The 22379-nt window shown below is 45.7% G+C and overlaps 1 protein-coding gene across 2 annotated transcripts in view; it reads right to left on the bottom strand.

The window, feature by feature from the left end:
- Nucleotides 1–201: 201 nt before the first annotated feature.
- Nucleotides 202–22379, bottom strand: part of SEMA5A (semaphorin 5A) — a 539339-nt gene continuing 517161 nt past the window's right edge. For both annotated transcript variants that reach the window (XM_061129337.1, XM_061129336.1), the window contains 6 exons: nucleotides 20426–20644; nucleotides 16059–16229; nucleotides 13867–14022; nucleotides 12032–12079; nucleotides 4635–4846; nucleotides 202–2123 (listed from right to left, as the gene is read on the bottom strand). In XM_061129337.1, coding sequence (XP_060985320.1) covers nucleotides 2004–2123; nucleotides 4635–4846; nucleotides 12032–12079; nucleotides 13867–14022; nucleotides 16059–16229; nucleotides 20426–20644 — 926 coding nt within the window. In that variant the 3' untranslated portion in view covers nucleotides 202–2003. The remainder of the gene's footprint in view (nucleotides 2124–4634; nucleotides 4847–12031; nucleotides 12080–13866; nucleotides 14023–16058; nucleotides 16230–20425; nucleotides 20645–22379) is intronic.

Genomic DNA, 22379 nt, shown 5'->3' with positions numbered 1-22379 from the left:
CAGGGTGAAGCAATCAAGGAAAACACAACCCAAGGACAATGAGAAAACTATCTGGGTAAACTTCCCTTCCCAAGTGTGGACTTTAGACAGAGCAATCTCACACAGCATTCAAGGGAATACGAGAGATACAGCAAGAACTCCCCACTGGAAAGACACAGAACATCATTCATTTGAAATCTATCAGACCTCCCAGAGCCCAACTGCAATTTAGATTTTATTTTAGTAGAGCCATTTCAGAAAATTTGGGTACACGAGAATGTTTTGAACTCAACAACATTCATTACTAAGCATAAAAATTTCCAATTTCTTTAGATAGGACAGGGTGAAAACATGTATGCTAAAACATACATGTGTCCCCTGATGCCCATATTGTAGATTTTCACAGATCTGAAGGTTCATTTATCAATAAGAACATGTTTTAATGTCCACCCAGGCCTTTACCATGACACCCAGAGGCATCCAATGAATAGTTTCAATCTTCTTGTTACTTTCAAAAATTATTCAACCAACTGCCATATATTATGTATCAGTTTTTTTTGAGTAATTTATCCTGTTGTTTTTTTTTTTCTTTCTGGGGACCACACTGAACAGTATCATAACTCAGAAATGCTTTGCGAATGATTGGAAGCTCAGAACCACAGGGATCACTGAAGGCTTTAGCGTCCAGATACCCTGATTTCTCAGGGTACTTCTTTTGAAATGTTGTTGCCCCTATGCAGGGAGAAATGGGACTAGGTGGGTGGGAAGGCAGCACTGAGATAAAAAACAAAAGGCACCCAAGCTAAACATCACCTCCTGACCTGACCTGAAGGCAGCAAATGACAGCTTGGAACTTGGGGAGCACTTCAATATGCACAGTAGCAAGCTGCAGAAAGCCAGCTTTACACATCATTAATGCTCTTAGTAGGGGCTGATGGCCTCACGTTAGTTCTATCAGGGAGATGGAAAATAGAAAGTTGCTTTTCATTAAATGTCAGTTCATCCAATACCTTCTGTAGCATGGAAAATTTTTTTAAAAAAGTTGTTTTCAATTATATTTCAGTTCTTTCAATGCTTTCTTCACTGGCATCATGAATGTTCGAAATTTTTCTTTGCAGAGAGAGGGCAGGTGCAGAATCTATTATACAAATGCTAAACAAGTGGTTATTTTACAGAGTGGTTCTTCAGAATGTTACTACGGCCCAGACAGGCGGGCTCTCTTGACCCCGTGTGGCAAAGAGCTCCCTGAACTGCCATGAAAACCACAAGTCAGAATAAGGCGAGCTTCACGGCGAGCTGCAGGGCACATTCACCCTTCATCCCGTCTGTCCCTCTGTTCTTTACACTCAGCTCCCCCGGGAACAACACAGCAAGCGCAGCAAGGCTGAGGGTGGAGACCTCCCATTGCATACCTGCACCTCCGCAGATGCAAGCCAGGCTGAATCCCCGGGCGTCCTCAGGCGAGAAGCGTTCCAAGTCCAAACACACACAGGACCATCCAGAATGAGAAGATGGCGATCACCACAATGGTGAGTCCTTGTATGGCCACATTCATAGTCTCCATTTTATCAGCACTCTAAAGCATGTGGAGGTGGGGAGGCTCTCATACAAAGTGCCTGCTTTCCTGAATTAAATCACCATTAAGATTTATGCTCAGGGTCAAGAAGATGTTCATATTTCTAAAGAATCCTTCCAATGTGGGTGGTACAGTTATGAAAAAAGCTCCAGAAAAGCAACCAACTTATTCGAAAAATGGACTGAACATAAAAAAAAAAAAAAAAGCTGCACACCAAGGCTCATTAAACACGATCATCAAGAATTGTAGACCAGATTTTCACGGTCACGTTTAGATTTTTGTTGCTTTTGAAAACGTTTCTCTTCGGCAACAATGGGACACTAGTGGCTTGAAATGCACTTGAGATGTATCCACACTCCATCTCTGAAGGCTTGGAGACATGGGCAGTCATGGAGCACAGGCCTTAAGGAACTGGGGGAATTACAAGAAGCCAAAAATAGAAGAGCTCTTAGTACTCATCATAGTTATTGAGATCTGTAAAGTAGGCGTTAGAATAGGTCTTCCCAGTGAGATGTGGGTTGAAGTATTTGTTTCTTTCCTCTAGGATCAAGTTGTTTTTGTTAAATGCCTGTAGAATAGAAGATAGAAGATTTACGAGCACTCAGTAAGCAGTATTTCAGAAAGAGAATCTAATAGGAGACAATTATAGTTGACCCTTGAACAACATCGGTGTCAGGGGCACTGACCCTCCTCAAAGCTGAAAATCTGAATTTAACTTATAGTCAGCCCTCCATACATGTGGGTCTTCTGTATCTGAGGTCTGCCTGGACCCACAGTGCTGCATCCTGGATTCAGCCAACCTATCGTGGAGTTTGGTAGTATTGAAAAAAATCTGCAAATAAGTGGACCCATGCAATGCAATGTTGTTCAAAAACCTGCTGTATGTGGAATTTGAGCTCTCCCCTAAGCCTTCATTATTTTAAAATGTCTTTTCTCGCTTACACGCTTCCACACATCATTTTCCTTGTTGAGGACTTGCCTCATAAGTAGAATGAGGTTGGTAGGTTTTCAGTCCAGATTATTTTTGAGCTTTACTCAGAAAGTTTACTTTTGAACTTTAGCCTGAAAACTTCCAAGAGTTAGAAGACCTAAATTGAAACCTCCAGGAAACCTAAGACTCTAGTGATTTCAAATTCATGAGCACTTTGAGTATTACCACTTATAACTGAGCAGCTTTTGGATCGTCATGGTACATTGATAGAAGATTTTGAAGGAACACATTTACATAAATACATGAGATTCTTAATTTCTCATTTTCTACACTTGTGGGAAGGTGACTGTGGTGGTGGTGGTTTCTATTGCAGCCACTTCTGACACAAAAGCGCTTTCTCACTAAGAGAATAGTTACCCATACTCTGGGGCTTCCCTGGTGGTTCAGATGGTAAAGAATCTGCCTGCAATGCAGGAGGCCCAGGTTCAATCCCTGGGATAGGAAGATACCCTGGAGAAGGGAAAGGCAATCCACTCTAGTATTCTTTCCTGGAAAATCCCATGGACAGAGAGGCCTGGTGGGCTGCAGTCCATGGAGTTGCAAAGAGTCAGACATGACTGAGCAATTTTCACTTCACTTCACATACCCGTCCTTTTAAAGAGCTGAACTATCCCAGGTAGAGGGTAAATTATGAGAGGACCAAAATAAAGATGTTAGGTAGGTGGCACAGCCCAAATGTTTGGGATTTATCTGGCTAAGGAGTCAGAAGAAAGTTCTAGAAAGACTCATTAGAGACTGGACAGTGGTACTTTGCCTTCAGAGCAGCAAGATTTCAGATTAAGTGGCTCCTGGATCTTCAGTGAGAACAGGAGACCAGCTAAATGATCTTCAGATGCTTGAAGCAAGTGATCACAGGTGAGCTGATGGGTTGGGATCACATTGAGAAGGGCCCCATTCTTGGGTACTGGAGGTTTCTCCTTGAAGACTCTTGCTCATGGGAATTCATGTTCCTCCTCATTCTCTGGGGGCTTGGTTCTGAGAAGGTGTGTGGGGTGTGTTATTAATTCTTGGGGCTTCATTTCCTGCCTCTATCACGGATCAGTATAACATGCTGATGGCTGGGGAACCCAGCTCTGTCTCTATGCACGTGGGGGCCCCATGGTGGTGAGAGGAACCAGCGAGGACCCTGCGGATCCTGGGACATAAGAGCTTCCAAATAGCTGAAGCTGTCGGGGCTGAAGAAACTGCATTTCCCACATGGGAAGGAAACTGGATTTTGAAAGAAGCCATCATAGCAGGAATATTAAGAGGGACCATGGACTTAACAGGAATATCAAAATTCCGATGACTGAATGAAATGATGGCGTTTGCAGCGACACGGATGGACCTAGACATGATCATACTGAGTGAGGTAAGCCCGGCAAAGACAAACATCATATGTTATCAGTTATATGTGGAATCTAAAAAATAATACAAATGAACTTATTTACGAAACAGAAACACAGAAAATAAACTTACAGTAACCACAGGGGAAAGGTGGGCATGAGATAAATTAGGAGTATGGGATTAATAGATATACACCATTATATACAAACTAAACAACAATGCTTTACTATGCAGGGAAATATATTCAACATCTTGTGAAAGCAAAGTGAAAAGTGGAAGCAAAGTCTCTTAGTCGTGTCTGACTCTTTGCGACCCCATGGACTGTAGCCTATGAGGTTCTTCCATCCATGGAATTTTCCAGGCAAGAGTACTGGAGTGGGTTGCTGTTTCCTTCTCCAGGGGATCTTCCCGACCCGGGGATTGAACCCAGGTCTCCAGCATTGCAAGCAGACGATTTTACCATCTGAACCACCAGGGAAGCAGCCCAGGGGAAACATATCCAATATCTTATAATAACCTATAGTGGGAAAGAGTCAGAAACCATATATACATATAACGGAATCACTTTGCCGTACACCTGGAATTAACACAACATTGTTAATCAACTGTCTTTCAGTATATAAAGGAAACACTGATAGGAAAAATAAGAGACGTCATTCACCTTGCCCCCCACCCCGTGACCTGCATCACCACCACTGGGCTTTGCCGGCAGCCCCCAGGACAACACCCGCCTCCCTGGCACACCTGGCTGCCGGTCCCTACCTTGATGGCCTCCACCGAGTCGTACTTGTCCAGTTTGTTGATGTGGTTGGTTATGCTGGTGTTGAGCGGGGCGGGCGCGACGGGGTGGATGACGGTGGCGTCGTGGGATTGCTGCTGGTACCGCTGGCAGTAGGTGTGGACGAGCAGCGTGAGCAGGCAGCCCAGGATGGCGCTGCTGAGCCCCGCGGCAATCATGTGGAGCAGGCTGAACTCTGGGGAGACAAGATCCACAGTCAGGCCACCGGGAAAGGGACACGCTCCTCCCCAGCGCAGTGGGCTCAGAGGAAAAGAGAAGGACGCCAGGGGAAAGCACCAGATTCCTTCCAAAACTCAGGAAATCATCGGACCCTCCTTAAAGTGTCCCAGGGACGTCCCCGGTGGTTCAGCAGTTGAGACTCTGCCTTCTAAGGGAGGCGGTGTGGGTTTGATCCCTGGTCAGGGAGCTAAGATCCTACATGCCTTGTTGCCAAAAAAAACAGAAACAAGATATAAGACAGAAACACTATCATAACAAATTCAATAAAGCCTTTTTTTATGTGGACCATGAAAAAAAATCTTTAAAAAAGTATAAAATGTCACTGCCACCAAAACGCTTCTCTGCACTGAGCACACGGTAGTTTATGTCAGTGCTTTTATGCATTATAACCAGTCTTTTTGGACATTCCCACATACACTAGCAGAGACATTTTTTTTTTCTTTAAAGGCTTGAATGAGACAGTCCTGTCTCAAGTGCAGAATGATCTTTGCTCTCTGGGGTCCTAGGGAACATGTTTTCCATGTTCCTGAAGGGACTGAGGGCCCCTGCATGCAGCTTGTCTGTGTCCCGGGAACAAAGCGAGGATGCATCTCACTGCTTCCCATTCCCGCTCACCTGCAAGCCTGACTACTTCCCCTATCCTTTATCACTTCATATTATTTAAAAATGTGCTCTGATTGCATCATTGTTATGTTTCCATTACATTTTTGGAATATGAATATGCCTGTATTGTATAACATTAGAAAGTGCAAAAGGGTACACAAGAATAAATCTTTTCATTATTATTATTATTATTTACAAGAGGAAACGACTGTCACCATCTTCTGTACTGTGTTTTGCAGACACGAGGCACACTCACATGCCGTGTGTGCATGTTGTAAATGTCACCCAGGGTACCATTTTTTTACTCACATTGTATTTCAGAGACCTTATAAGTAAAATGCTTCACTCTAAAGAAACAAATGATTGGTGTCAAAGAAATATGATCTTTTAATGGTCATGAAATGACCCTCTTTTACACAGTGCTTTTTTCTACTTAATAGCATCTCTAAGTTATTTTGAGTTTTAAATACAAAATATTGAAAAAAAGAACTGATAGGGCCTTATGTCTCTAATATAGGATTGGTTTGAGTGGTATCAAAGTGGCAGAGCAAGACCTGCTTAATGTCTGAGAAAGAATGACCAATGAAAAAATAAGATATTCATTGTGTGTTGGCAAAACATCTGACAATCAAAATTTTAAGCCTTTCAGGAAATAAAGACAACATCTGAGCTGTGCCCGTGAAGCTGAAATTATTGAAATTCAGGTAAAGCAAAGTATAACCTCAATGCTTTTCTGCTGTCTTGGCAATGTATAGCTAACCAGCTGCCTGAGAGTTACTGGCCTTATGTCTCCATTGCACAGGGCACATCTGAGGATCTGGCTTTTCTCCCAGGTGCCCCCTCCATGCACCACCAGATGCCAAGCGTCACCCTTGCTCTCTCTCACTCAGATGGGACCTGTTGTCCATTCTGCACTCAAATGGGACCCCTGAAGATGCCTGCTGGGTACCACTGTGGATGCCGGATGAGAAGACTGGGCCATATGGGGAGGTCCCCAGGGAGAGAAGATCTGTGAGTCTATTTCTTGTACCCAGCAGATCCTGGCATATATGTTCCTTAGTCACCTGGGCTCCTTCCCAAGGACTCTGAGAGCTGCCTTTGCCTCACCTGGAATCCAGAGCACAGGCAGAGCATCCTTCACCCATCTCTAAACCATCTCAGCTTCTCCCTCTAAGCTGCGCCCCTTTGCCACTCCTGGACACCAGGTCCGGGGCTCTGCAGCCCTGGGAGTCAGATTTGCACCCTGAGGTGGATGAAGACGGTGTAGAGCGGCATCCTCCTCCTCTGTCCTCTGTGAGCCATAACCAGTGTACTCCCACTCACACTGAAACGCTAAACTGATGATTCCGAACACAGGCCTCCGGTGTCTTCAGCATCTGGGACTGGATAATCCAGGAGGATGTTACTAGCATATTCCACAGTACCACCCATTCCCTGACATCTACCTCAACTTTTCACTTCTTGATTATTTGGTCACTGGTTTAACAACGAGAAAGGAATCAATAAGCCTGTGGCTTTTCCTGATTTTGTCTAAAGCCTCTAGGGCTGAATCTGGGACAGTTGGATAAAGCAGGCAAGGGCCATTCTACTAGAAACCACTAGAAGCTTCTATTCTAACCCTTAAGCCGCCCTCAAGGTAAGCAAGCATGGATTTCACACTTGTCATTTCTCAATGCTGTAGCCATTTGGACCCCCCCCAGGGTCAAGGCCACGTGGGGATAAAAGTACTTCTGCCGCCTATATTTTCCTCTAATAGTTTTATAGTGTCCAGTCTTACATTTAGGTCTTCAATCCATTTTGAGTTCGTTTTTGTGCAGGTGTTAGGGAGTGTTCTAATTTCTTCCTTTTATGCGTGGCTGTCCAGTTTTCCCAGCACCACTCATTGAAGAGACTGTCTTTTCTCCATTGTATATCCCTGTCTCCTCTGTCACAGATTAGGTTACCGTAGGAGCCTGTGTTTCTCTCTGGGTTTTCTATCCTAATCCACGGATCCACAGTTTTGTTTTTGTGCCAGTACCATACTGTACCGATTACTGGAGCTTCGTAATATAGCCTGAAGTCAGGGTGCCTGATTCCTCCAGCTCTCTTTTTCTTTCTCAAACTTGCTTTGGCTATTTGGGGTCTTTTGTGTTTCTGTACAAATAGTAAAAGAATCTGGTAATAACTCTGTGAAAAATGCCATTAGTAATTTGATAGGGATTTCACTGAATCCGTAGTTTCCTTCCGGTAACAACAGTCATGTTCACAATATTGATTCTTCCAATTCAAAAACACGGGACATCTCTCCATCTGCTTGTGTCGTCTTTGTGTCTTTCACCAGTGTCGTAGAGTTTTCTGAGTACGGATCTTTTGGCTCCTTATACACATTTATTCCCAAGTATTTTATTCTTTATATCGAGCAAAACTGACTTTCAAGTATAAGGAGAATAAGCTGTTGTCTCATTGTCTCAACTCAAGAGAACATTGTTCACAAGAGCCCTTCCTGTGTTGGAATAATCAGAGAACAAGACCAAAACAACAGGCAAGACCTGGACAACGGGCTGGAGGTGAACCTTAAATATGTAGCTACTTGCAAACAAAGACCAATGAGGGTGAAAGGGGAGCATGCGAGGTTCTGATGGTGCAGACAGAGCACAGAGGCAGATACCGCGCTTTTCACACATGGAAGGCTGGTGGGGACTCTCTGTCTGTCTGGCAAGTCCATTGGCACCATTTTTTCCAGCAGCATTTGCTCACTACATGTCTCTGTGTCACATTTTAGCAATTCTTGCAATAGTTCAAACTTTATTACTGTTATAATCTGTTACAGTAATCTGTGATCAGTGATCTTTGATGTCACTATTGCAAAAAAATTATGAATTGCCGAAGGCTCAGATGATGGTTAGCTTTTTTTTTTGGCAATAAAGTACTTTTAAATTTATAAAAGTACTTCTGCTGTAGTAGTAACATATTATATTATAACACAGGGAAGATGTATGACTCTCTCCATATGCAGATACTTTGTCATTAGTCAAGTGAATCATTCCTGCAGGTGCCTGGGGAAGGCTGGGCCAGCTGACATCTCTGGGATGATTGTATAGTCTCTGTGTCTCATGCAACTAAAAATAGCTCTCAAAGTCAGAACCTTTCTAGAGGCATACATTTTTTTCTGCGTAAGTGAAAAATCGTTCCTATTAAATCTCTCGAATCTGCTTAGTGTGGCACTTTGCTTTGAATATGCTTCTTGCTGTTGTTTTTATTCAGTAAATCTAGAATAGAGGCCAACTACCCAGTGGGTCCAACTAGCCAATTTTCTGTGTAAAGTTTGACTGATTTTTCAATGAGCTGAAAAAAGTTATCTGTGAAGTGCCCTCAATATCCTCAAACCTCCTTACTAGGTAATCCTTTTTACTTGTCACCTGACAATAAGCCCAATCTGACCTCTTATCTCCAGGGCTTCTCTGGGGGCTCAGACCGTAAAGAACTGGCCTGCAATGCAGTAGACTCAGATTCAATCCCTGGGTCAGGAAGATCCCTTGGAGAAGGGAATGGTAACCTCCCCCAGTATTCCTGCCTGGGAAATCCCATGGACAGAGGAGCCTGGAGGACTACAGTCCACAGAGTCACAAAGAGTCAGACACGACTAGTAACTGAGCACCCCCGCACACATGAGCACCTACCCACCTGCTCTGCTGTGGCAGCAGCCTCAGGCGGAGACGATGAGTTCTGAAGACCGTGATTAAAGTTTCTATGCCTGAATCAATAGCACCCCGAGGCCTGATTTGGTGCAGCATATGGCAGAACTGCCTCAAACACACAAAAACGCTGAATCTTATGGAAGGAAGTGGAAGGATGGAAGTGGCCCTTCTGTTCCTCATAGCTCAGATGGTAAAGAATCTGCCTGCAATGCAGGAGACCCGGGTTCAATTCCTGGGTCGGGAAGATCTCCTAGAGAAGGAAATGGCAACCCAGTCCAGTATTCTTGCCTGGAGAATCCCATGGACAGAGGAGCCTGGCAGGCCACAGTCCATGGGGTCGCAAGAGTCAGACACGACTTAGTGACTAAAAAGAGAGAGAGAGAGAAAAGGGCCTTCTGTATTATGTCCTCCTGGATGTTCAAGGTCTTGGCAGGACTCACGTATCTTACCCTGCGAAGGCCGGCTGAGGAAAGTGGTTTGTGAATTTGTGCTACACCTGGAGGGTCAGTCATGCTGCAGAAGCATCAGCTGGCTGCCCCCAGGTTCTGCCTTGAAATCCCTCTGGATGGGGACACTCTCTATAAACTCTGCGGCTCTGTGGACCCTGGGTGTTATCTAAGACTGCTGCCTGGATAGGGCTTCTGTGGCTGCAGACACCCTCCACTGGGACACTCAGCACCCGGACTCTTTTCTCGTTGTGATTGTTGTTTAGTTGCTAAGTCGTGTCTGACTCTGTGACCCCATAGACTGTAGCCCACCAAGCTCCTCTGCCCATGAGATTTCTCAGGCAAGAATATCGGAGTGGGTTGCCAATTCCTTCTCTAGGGGATCTTCCTGACCCAGGGATTGAACTTACATCTCCTGCATTGGCAGGCAGATTCTCTACCACTGAGCCATCTCGGAAACCCATGGTGCTCCGGGCTTAACACTCACACTGGGATCCCACTGCTTGGATCCAGACCCAGCTCCACTTTGACTTCCCGTGAACCTCTTCTCTCAGACTTTTTCTCTGTTTATAAAATGCAGATAAAGGCTGTGGCTGCTATCCCTTCTCTACAATTCCCAAAACCACAGTCTCTGAACACTGATTTTTCACCACTCATCTGGCAGCGAAGCCCGACCTGACCTGACCGTTTGTTGCAGAACTGACCAGAAATGCCAGGAGGAGCATTCGTTAGCTGCTTCTCTTCACCCACATTCCACGGCAAGGTCTTTAAAGAGACCGGGTACTATGGAGTGTGGTCCTCAGATCCTCAGTGGTGTGATTGTATATGCCCAGTATCACCCATCTACATCCTGAAAAACGCTGACTTCCGAATCCTTCTCTACCGCCAAGGGTTTTACAAAAAGAACTGTGGGCTGCGGCACCCACAGGAGCAAACTTTGCGGGGATGAAATAGGGTACCTCCTGTCATCTGATAGTGTTGAGCACATAGTGACTGATCCAAAAACGCGAAACCGCCAATTGTTTTTCTGTAAACAAACCCACACTCATCTTGCAGGTGGATCCCAGGTGTGTGCCTGTTCAGTAGCTTCAGCCATGTTTGACTCTTTGCAACCCCATGGACTGTAGCCCGCCAGGCTCCTCTCTCCATGGGATTCTCCCGGCAACAGTACTGGAGTGGGTTGCCATGCCCTCCTCCAGGGGATCTTCCTGACCCAGGGATCCAACCCCAATCTCCTGTGTATTCTGCATTACAAGAGGATGTTTTACCGCTGAGCCACCGGGGAAGCCCAGATCCCAAGGCAGTGGTCGCTAGTCTGTGAACTCAGTGAATTGCCCCATGTCAGACACCAGACATCACCCATCTCAGGCCCAGAGCTCTCCTGGGATTTGTCATTTCTTTCCAGTTCTATCCAGTACGCACTCCTCATAAAACGGGAACGGCATGGGTGCTCAGTAAACACGACTGAACAAATGCATTAACAGATGGCCGAGTAAGCAGAGTGCAACTCTTTTAGAGACAGTCAACTCTTTACCAGTGCAGTTAATAACTGAGTACATCCCCAAACACACCTCTGAAAATCCAGCTTCTTTCTGAGTGTGAGAGACCAGAGACCTTTGACCTGAGCTGTCTGGGACTCCCAGCTGGAACAGATTATGCTAGGAATGGTCAACACCTACACACAGGAAGACACTGGTCTTGTGTCTGGATACTGGCCCCACACAATAGTCGGACAGCGGCTGGGCTCTGATCGATGGTCAGCCAGCCCCTCCCATCCAGACAGGATAGAACTAGACAGGAAAGTCCAAAAGCATCATGGATTTGACCCGGGGAATATGATTTCTCTCATTCAGGGTTGCCGGAAGTTTGAAAAATATCTCTAGAGATATAAGTCTAACCTTTTGCCCATAATAAAATTGTATCATTTTATTGCTTCAGCCCTTTGGAGATTTGAGACTGGCTGCCATGGATTTACACTATAAATATAAATAAAATGGCTGAATTCTGTTTTACTCATTTGAAATCTAACTGTAGCTAATAACAAGATCACTGGATCATAAAGCTTACATCCACCAGAAACACCTGAGGGGCTGATTGAACCACAGAGCCAGACCCCTCTCAGTGAGGTTCTGATTCTGTAGATTGAGGGGGGCCTGAGAACCTGCATTTCTATCAAGTTCCCACATGATACTGATGCTGCTGATCTAAGGACCCAGTGTAAGAATCACTGATGCAGACATCAAATACGGACTCCTTTGCATTTTTATTGCCAAAATAAAATGTGCTTAGATCGCGGAGTTTCTCTAATCTGTTTTTCTTGGCTAATAGCAGAAACATCACATGAAACATATGAGATTAGAAACGACTGGGAAATATCAGAAATGCACTAGGAATTAATTAAAAAGCAGAACTCACCCCCACACCTTTTCTCTTCTATGCTGCTGGATCTGGCCACAGACACTTCTGGAAAAAAAAAATTCAATCACAATGTATGAAGGGAAGGAAGATCACATTAATGATTCATTTACAAAGTGTCTAATGATTTTGAGTTTTATGTGAGTCAATGTTTCCAAAAGCCTAATCAATTGTTTTTTAAAAACACATTTATTTGTTTTAGTCAACCTGAGATGCATCTGGTCAAAGTCATCTTGATTGGAAAGGGGTGAGATTCATTACAGCAATGAGAAAATACTATGGTCTCCCAGAAGGAATCTAGGGTACTTGTTTCAAAAAAACAAGGGTGGAGTTTGTGTAGATTTTCTGTTACAATGTATTCTGCTCGCTGTGGAACAAGGCAATGTTTGCCTGCAGCATTTCTGCCTCAGATTTTTTGTCTCATCAAAACCAGTGTTGTCACATTCCCTGGGGAAGGAGACCATTCCACTAGAGCTCAAAGGAAACTGCCTCAACAAATAATTTTCCTACTCAGAGCTCATCCAGGCTGTTTTCCATGCTTATGTGAAACCCACAGGTAGGATGCCAATAAAAGGAGATCTACCTAAATGTTTAACTCCCAAGGATATACACCGTTTCAGGAATCCAGAAATGCTCCTGATTTTTCATTCAATAGCAAGAATTAAAAATATGTCTATGGTTGAAAAAGAAGCAATAATAAACACTCCTGCAGTTCTAGACAACAGAAGATTGAGGTGTCTTAGGAGGCCTAAGCTAACTTTCTCTAAAATACGGCTATCTTTTCCTTTAGTGGAGGAGAACAAGGTATTCTCCATTGCAACCTTTTAAGAGGTTAATCTCTGCTTTTGGTCCATGTCAGAGTCCTAAGCCACATGGTAGGAATATGTGAAATATTTTGTAAGTATCTAGCCCATGCCTTTTGGTTGGATGTTTAGATGGCATCACGGACTCAATGGACATGAACTTGGGTGGGTAGACTCTGGGAGATGGTGGAGGGTAGGGGGCCCGGTGTACTGCAGTCCATGGGGTCACAAAGAATCAGACACAATCTAGCGACTGAACAACAGCAGGTGCCTGTCTGAGCATGTGATGGGTGATAAGTTATCACTATTAACCAAACATTGACTTCACAAGGAAAGGACTGCAGCCAAAGGGCCAGCCAACCTCTTCTCTAAGAGGAGAACAAGGATGGGTTTCCATTTTCCCAAATATACTAAGGTTACATGAAAAGAATGGTCCTCTTTTCTGTGTGCAAACAAATACATACAGCATTGCCAATGCATTTAATCTAATATTTAAATAAAACCATCTATTTTCATTTTTTGAACAAACTATCTGACTGTGAATATAGTCAATAAATTGTAGAAGATATTGTGCTTATTTAAAAAAATCTTAAAACTAATGGCCTAAATTCAAGTATCCACCCACATACCTACAAATCCATGCATGTGTGCATGCCTGCTAAGCTGCTTCGGTTTTGTCTCTTTTCTACCCTAAGGACTGTAGCCCACCGTGCGCCTCTGTCCATGGGATTCTCCAGGCAAGAATAGTGGAGTGGGTTGCCATGCCCTCCTCCAAGGGATCTTCTTGACCCAGGGATGGAACCTGCATCTCTTATATCTCTTGCATTGGCAGGTGGGTTCTTTACCACTAGCACCACCTGGGAACTTCCACAAATTCATAACCACCTTGAAACCATAAGAACTGATTGAATGACCCCTTGTTTTACCAAACAGAACCTCAAAGAGCAGTTAAAACTCCCACCCATGAATCACTTCCTCTTGAAACATTAGGAGTGATTTTGTTCACACTAATAAGCATTTCTGCCCCCTTACCCGGAATGAAGTTGGAATCAAAAACGCAGGGCCGGCTCTCCGTGGTGTTTCCCGAACACTGGCTGCCCACGGGGAAGAGAAGGACGCACTGGCGGACACGGACCTGGACTCCAGCCACGTCACACTCAGACCAGTCTGACCACTCCGACCAGCTCTCTGCAGGCGCCCGAGGAGACGGATGCGGCAACAAGACCATTAAAATCTACCAACCTGGAAGACTGGCAACTTACCGACATTGAGTTTGCATGCGATATTTACAGTTTATAAATAAGATAGACTCTTATCTCATGACCAAGTCCAGTAAATAAAACACACAGGAGCATGAATCACAGAACTCGCATACCTTTGATTAGAAATAATGTGCTTAAAATACACCTTCTAAAACGCACATTGTTTTAACGCTCTAAAGTAATGGTGTTAGATACCTTTATACAGGATCATTCATGCTCACATACTTCCCTGGAAAATTTCTACAGGTCTCAGCACCCAGGCAAGAGAAATGACAATGAGAAAGCCTTGGCTGCTGAGGGGGGTTCAAGCTACTACACATATTAATACTTTCTCTCCTGTTAGGAAAACAGCCCTGCAGAGTCAGTACACCACAGGCAGGCTGTACTTGACGTAGAATTCATCCCATGTTTACTGTGCCTGAAGCACCAAAGGTCCATGAACAAGTCTGGGTCAAGGTCAAAAGATGAGCCAGCTAAGGTCACTTTAGCCCAGAGGAGGAGATTCACTAGGATTTGTTAAATTCACCTGGGTACACAGATGTGTGAAAAGATAAGATTAATACATATTTTAAGTGAGGAGTTAAAAAAAATGAACTCTCGATAATATTTCTGAAATAATATAAAAATAGTGTTAGTACACAGTTTGTTTTTTTCTTCCTCTTTTCTACACACTTTGCTTTTCTCTTCCTTTTTAGATGTAAGCATCCTCTTTGCAGTTCAGGGAAAATTTGGAAACCAAACTTGTGTTTTGATCGATTGTAAAGGGTACAGTATTTCCTGAGAAATGTGTAAGCTAACAGTTTTTGGAGTGACTGAGAATACGGTTTCTAAACACTTCTCAATATACAAGAAACCTGCAAGGAAAATCTTCAGGAGCTAGTTAAAAAATACACACACACACACACACACACACACACACACACACACACGTATTAGTGTGTTTCAAAGTTTAAATCAGATTCAGAAGAGAGTGTCTCATTTTCACTCCAAGTGGTCCCTATATGTCAGAAAACTAAACTATTCTTGGATGGGGAAGGCTGCTACAGGGTATCCACTGGGCCCTGGGGCCACCCAGCCGTGGAGCCTGGAACCCTGTCCTGGGGGATTTCCATGAAGCCAGTCCATAAAGGCTCTCTGATTCCCACCCTGATTCTCAGCAACAAAACGTCAGTTCCCATTCCCTGCCTGCCTGCTCATCACTTAGTCATGTACGACTCTTTGTGACCTTAGGAGCTGTAGCCTGCCAGGCTCCTCTGTCCATGGGATTCTCCAGGCAAGAATATTTGAGTGGGTTGCCATTTCCTCCTCTAGGGGATCTTCCCGATCCAGGGATTGAACCCACATCGCCTGCATTGGCAGGTGGATTCTTTACCACTGAGCCAGAGGGGAAGCCCCTCAGTCCCCATTTCCAGCTTAAATATTACAAGAATGCTTGGTCATCACCAGTTTCTGTTGCTAGTTCTGCAACCGTGGCATGGTGGGAATGGCTCCATTATAATAATAGAACAATGTGTTATGAAATCACTTCACCAGCAACACAGGTGCTGTGTTCCCCTCTTTTAGTCTTACTGAGATACGCTTTTGTCAATTTCACCATTCCTCCATCGAAGTCAAAAGTGAAAGTGAAAGTCGCTCAGTTGTGTCCGACTCTTTGCGACCCCATGGACTGCAGTCCATGGAATTCTCCAGGCCAGTATACTGGAGTGGGTAGCCTTTCCCTTCTCCAGGGGATCTTCCCAACCCAGGGATCAAACCCAGGTCTCCCGCATTGCAGGCCGATTCTTTACCAGCTGAGCCACTAGGGAAGCCCAAGAATACTGGAGTGGGGAGCCTATCCTTTCTCCAGTGGATCTTCCCAACCCAGGAATCGAACCAGGATCTCCTGTGTTGCAAGCCTATTTTTACCAAGGGGAAGGCCGAAACCGCCCTGTCCTCGGCGCTGGGCCAGGAAGGGCTGCTTACCCGGGCAGGGCTGCGTGTTGCAGAGCGCCTCCTCCGTGTGCAGTCCCAGGCAGATGTCACCTCCGTAGGCGGGGGCTGGGTTTGTGCACGAGCGGGTCCTCATGTAGTGTCCACCACCGCACGTCGCCGAGCACGTGGACCAGGAGGACCAGCAAGACCACATGCCGTCCACTGGGAAGGGGCACAAAATCACAGCACCTCTGAAACCCACATCTGACCGAGCCGGTGGGGCTACCCAGGGTCTGCACCGCAGGCGCGTGCCAGGCACACCACGGACCATCACAGGAGGGCAGGTGGGGTCTTTCTTCCACATTCCTCCCCATGTTTCCTCAGCTCCTCTTAGTTCTTCCAGGAAATAGTTCTAAGCATGTAACTTGCAAGCACAAGGGTGACCAAGGAACACAGGTATGTCTGTAGAGCAAAATCCAGCCCCCGGGGCTGACCGTGAACCTGGTTCTATAGCTGTTCAGATGAAGCTCCAGCTACCGCCCCTTGCTGCCAACCACACAGGATGGAACCAGAGTCTCAGGCTCCCTCTATGTTCCTTGCACTTTACTGAACAAAGTGTGGCCTTCAGGACAGAGATGCAATGAGTTCTTAGCACGCCACAGGTGCCTAATAGATGTTATATATAGAACACTGTTGTTATTTAGTCGTTAAGTCATGTCTGACCCCATAGACTGTAGCCCGCCAGGCTCCTCTGTCCATGGGATTTCCCAGGCAAGAATACTGGAGTGGGTTGTCATCTCTCTCTCCGGGGGATCTTCTCAACCCAGGGGTCAAAGCCACATCTGCACTGGCAGATGGATTACCAGCCACCAGGGAAGCCCATAATGAGAAAACTGACTTTAAAATAAAACACAGTGCCCCTTTGTGGACCCAAGAGGACGAAGGAGGAGTAAATTCAAACAGAGGGAAGAGTCCTGGATGAGGCAAAAATAGCCCATCACCGGCTGAGCAGCTCAGCATGCAAAGCTCCGAGCTCTTCCAATCCCTCCGTGTTGCGTTAGGACTTTTCTCGGAGGTGGGAGAGAGATTTAGCATTTGCCCACTCAGCCCCTGGACTTGTACCCTCCCAAGTGGAAAGTGAAGAGGGCCACTCTGAATGTTTTCACAGCCCTCTAGGGAATCCTGGCTTTCAAAAGAGCTATTGCAATACAATAAGGTTATGTATACATGGTGCTGGCTCGACCAGCAGATCCACAAAAATAAAAGCAGCCACTAGGTCACGCTGATGGGATGTGTCTGAGATGGACCCCAGCCTAGCTCCCGAGGGCCAGGGCAGCACCCAAGAATCTGCAGGAGTCTGCACATTCTACCCGCGGCAGCGAGGGCTCCTGTCTGGAGCCTGGGGAGGCGGCGTGGGCGAGGGGTCCTGACTTTCTCATGTTGCCTCCCAGCCCCTCTTTACAGCACAGATGCTAATCTAATCATGTGGCCCCACGGGTTCCCTCTTGGCCCCCCGGGGGAGGAGGAGCCCTTCCACTCTCCACACTGGGGCTGTGGGAAAGACATGACCTTTCCCAGCCCCTCAGCATGGCTCAGCCAAGAAAGCTGGGTAGTTTGGAGGGAAGAGTCTCCCAAGGCTGGAGAAATTTAGGCAGAGATGGTCTAGAAAGCGCAGAGTACCGGGAGGAGCGGGAACATGACTGGGAGTCCCTGCTACAAAGCTGAGGACTGTATATTAAGTTTAATGTACATGTTTATTCACCCACCCAACTATCCACCCACCATCCTCTCATCATCCATCCATCATTCGCCCACAATTCGCTCATCATCCATCCATCTGTCCATCTAACACAGGCTCTCTAAGTACTGCTGCAAGCCAGTTCCTTGCTTAAGGAATTCAGAAAATTGGTTTTTTTTTTAACCAACTGAAAAAGATGGTACAGATGCAGGCTTCTGGGCCTTTAAAAACCCTGTGCACCATACTTAGCATGACCCCTTATTCCCCACCCCTGCTTGTCTACATGGCCAGCTTGCATCTGGCCCTGAGGACTCAGCCCAGGGGCAGCCTGCTCGGTACAGCTGCCCTGATCCCAGCTCAGTGGGTCCCCAGCTGATATCGCCACTGCATCTTGTCATCAACTGAATAGCTGGTGACCCTACGAGGCTGCCCTTGTTCACAGGATGCCTCCTCACGAAATTCTTAAATTCCTTTCCAACCTGGAGCAGGTCACTGAGTCTTTCTCTGCTATGGTGTGCTGGGCTTAGTCACTCAGTCGTGTCTGACTCTTTGGGACTCCATGGGCTGTAGTCCGCCAGGTTCCTCTGTCTATGGGGATTTTCCAGGCAAGAATACTGGACTGGGTTGCCATGCCCTCCTCCAGGGGATCTTCCCAACCCAGGGATGGAACTGAGGTCTCCTGCATTGCAGATGGATTCTTTCCTGTCTGAGCCACCTGGGAAGCCCAAGAAGACTGGAGTGGGTAGCCTATCCCTCCTCCAAGGGATCTTCCCGACCCAGGGTTGGAACCCGGGTCTCCTGCATTGCAGGTGGATTCTTTACCAGCTGAGCTACCAGGGAAGCCCAAGTCTTTTTATATTCAGTAAATAATGCACAGTGGGTCATCAAAAATGTTTGCTGAAGAAATGAATGAATTTAAAAAAAAAAGGCAGATCAACTAACAAACTGCTTATTTTCTCATCCTTCACCAACCATCACTGGAGCTATTTCGATCGTGTGCCGGGCTCACTGAGAGCTGAGTGCCTGGTCAGGAGTGAGAGGGTCCTGGCCTCCTTGGGTGGTCACTGTGACGAAATCGAAGGCAGGATCCAACCCCAGAGCTCAGCTCGCAGGATGGCCATGCCGCGTGGGGTTAAATGAAAGCTGCTCTGACGTGGGAAGGTCAGAGGAAGCGATCAAGGTGACAGAGCTGCACTCAGAGCCGGGGCAGGAGGAAGGCAGAGGTGGTCAGAGCGTCAAAGACCACAGAGGAGCCTTCGGAGCTGCGTCAGTACTCAACACCCTGCAGGGGGGCCCTGAGGCTCACTGATGGACCCTGCGCTTGTGCGGGAATTCGTGGAATACAAAGCCAGGGCTCACTCAGGAAGGAGACTCTGACAGCGCAGCTCCGGTGGGCCTGCAGGAAGGTGCTGCGCCTTTAGAGGACTGAACTCAGGAGGAAGGGGACGCCTGTCAGCTGAGGGCACCCGGGACGGGCTTGGCAGGCCCCTCGGGGGCCAGCCCTGTTAACTGTCACTCTAGTGAAGGCTCTGGGGTATGAAGGGAGGCCAGTCCTGGGGGGCTGGACCCATCACAGGCTGGGAGGGGCCAGCCTCCCGCGTCAAGGACAGGACACATCTTTCCAGATGACAAAGCCCAGCCCGCTTCTCCTGAGGGGCGATGCCAGGGCCCACCATCCCTCAGAGGGGCTCTGAGTATGATCCGGTTTCTTTTACGGCAGCAGAAACAGATGAACATGATCTGGTCTAGATTTTATTTGTCTTTATAGCAAGGCAGTTGGAAGATTATATCTATGTATCTAAACCTATATCTATGCTGCGCTAAGCCACCTCAGTCCTGTCCGACTCTTTGCATCTCCGTGGACTGCAGCAGGCCTCACTGCTCTGCCCATGGGATTCTCAGGCAAGAATACTAGAGTGGGTTGCCATGCCCTCCTCCAGGGAAACCTGTATTTATATCTACACCTATGTCTCTATCTACATCTGTATCTGTGTCTACATCTCTGTTTACACCTGCATCTCTGTCTATATATGGATGCCATGTCCTCCTCCAGAGGATCTTCCAGACCAAGGGATTAATCAGTATCTCTTATGTCTCCTGCATTGGCAGGAAGGTTCTTTACCACTAGCACCACCTGGGAAGTCCTATCTATGTCTACACCCAATATCTATACATACGTCTGTATCTTACATCCTCTCACATCTATACCTATGTCTACCTCTAAATCTATGTCTGCTCCATATGTATGTCTATATCTGCGTCTACACCTGTGTCCGCACCTACACCTATATCTATGTGTGTGTGCATGCTCTGTCACTTCGATTGTGTCCTACTCTTTGCAACCCTACGGACTGTAGCCAGCCAGACTCCTCTGTCTACAGGATTCTCCAGGCAAGAATACTGGGGTGGGTTGCCATGCCGTCCTCCAGGGGATCTTGCTGGCCCAGGGATTAATCAGCAGTCTCCTGCATTGGCAGGCGGGTTCTTTTACCACTAGAGCAACCTGGGAAGTCCACATATATCTGTGTATATACATGTATCTACACCTCCGTGCACACCTGTGTCTGTATCTACCTATCTATCAGAAGTTATACCTCAAACATAAAGCCAGGGAAGCTGCGTGAGAAGGTCTTCCAAGCCCTTGATGTTTCAGTTTTTCCAGACTTCGGGACCTGCTCACCTGGGCAGGGCAAGATGTTGCATTCCTGGTATTCCAGGGACGGGCCCAGGCAAGGCATGCCCCCGAACTTGGGCTCCGGGTTGTTGCAGACCCGCTTCCGGTTCCGGATGCCCCGGCTGCAGTCTCGGCTGCACTGCGACCACGACGTCCAGGCCGACCACGCCCCGTTGACAGTGTGGGCGGAGTATCTCCCCGCCCGCAGGAAATCGCCGGACAGGCCTGCCAAGGAAATGGCCCACGTGTGATTTTGTCAGCAGCTCTTAGAGTAACCAGAGTCCAAACTAACTCTCATTCTGCAGCCCTTGTCTGCAACTACATTCTCAAATATCTGTGGAACAATGTTTACAATGCAGAAGCGAAAAACGAAATAAAAATAAAATTGCAGTTTGCCTGATAATCTCCTATAATTCAAGTCTTCTATCTCCACAGTTGCTATTAAATAATGGGGCAACTAAGACCTCTATTTGTGAATGTGGCAAAGTCCTTGTACAAGGAACAGAGTTTTGTTTTCTTTTTTCCCTTTGGTAATAGATCACTTACTGTTCTGAGAAACTTCTTTCAAAGAAAATACACCCTTCTCACTTGCATTGAGAATTCTGCAACAAATTGCCCTTGTGCAATTTGTGATTATTTTGATGAACATGTCTACTGCCTTAAAATATTAAGAAATACTCAGTCATTTTCTCAAATGGAAGCAGGGTGACATGGGTTTTAACAAAAAACTCTCAAAGTATGCCATGAGGTTCTGGGTGTGAGGAGGCAGGTGTATGGATGGTTTTAGGCTTCTTGGTTGCTTACTTAAAACTTGTGACTCAGAAACCCATGCGGGGTGCTCTTCAGAGGAAATAGATGAGAAACCTATTTCTCTGATGAGACAGTCCTTTGTGGTTAGTCAATATAGAACACACAATTTAGCCTTGTTTTGTGTGATAGGAGCCAAACAAGTCCAATTCTGTATTCTCAGGATATCAATACCAAGATGGGTGGCTGGTCATTAGAACTTGAAGCCATTAAGATACAAGAAGGATGAAGTATTTTTCAAAACATGCCCACAATATACTTTCAGAGGAAATATAAGATGTCTTTTATAAATGTGTATCAATTTTTCTTTAGCTTATATTACTGTCATTAAAAATGAATGTTAATGTTGGTTTCATATATGTCTGAGAAAGGAAGGATTAAAAAAGATATATGTTCAGAAAAGAGAATAAAGTTAAAGAAACAATGTCATTCATTTTCTCTTTCTTATCTTTGATGTCATAAGAAGTAAGTTCATAGCCTGCTCTGAAATATGGGAATAAGTGACTGAATTGAAGACAGGGTTGCCAGATTTAGCGAATAAAATGCAGGAAACCCAGTTAAAATTTAGTTTCAGATAAATAAAAAATAATATTTTAGTATAAATATGTACATAAGTGCATGGGATATACCTATCTTAAAAAAAGACACAAGGAACATGTGTGTGTTAGTCCCTCAGTTGTGTCCAACTCCTTGCAATCCCATGGACTGTAGCTCACCAGGCTCCTCTGTCCATGGACTTCTCCAGGCAAGGATATTAGAGTGGGTTGCCATTCCTTTCTCCAGGGGATCTTCCCAACCCAGGGATCAAACCCGGGTCTTCTGCACTGTAGGCAGATTCTTTACCATCTGAGCCACCAGGGAAGCACATGAAACATATTTATACTAAAATAATTGTTGAAAAATATTGGAAATTCATATTAAACTGCACATTTTGTATTTTATCTCAGAACCCTAACTTGAGATCAAAGACCATCCCTTGTGGTATGTAGATCTTTAAAATGGGTCTTCAGTTACCTATTTCTTGGTATTCTATCACCTAGCTTTCCTTCTCGCTAAAGCAGGATTTTATAATGAGTCAGAATGAATATCATGTTGCTTCATTTCCTAGGTAGGTAGTGTTTATTCCTTTGATTTAAACTGTATACTTATTCAA

This window comes from Dama dama, chromosome 25, assembly GCF_033118175.1.
Source record: "Dama dama isolate Ldn47 chromosome 25, ASM3311817v1, whole genome shotgun sequence".
NCBI lineage: Eukaryota > Metazoa > Chordata > Mammalia > Artiodactyla > Cervidae > Dama > Dama dama.
The sequence above is the reverse complement of the archived record's forward strand: the minus strand, read 5'-3'. Positions and strand labels throughout refer to the sequence as shown.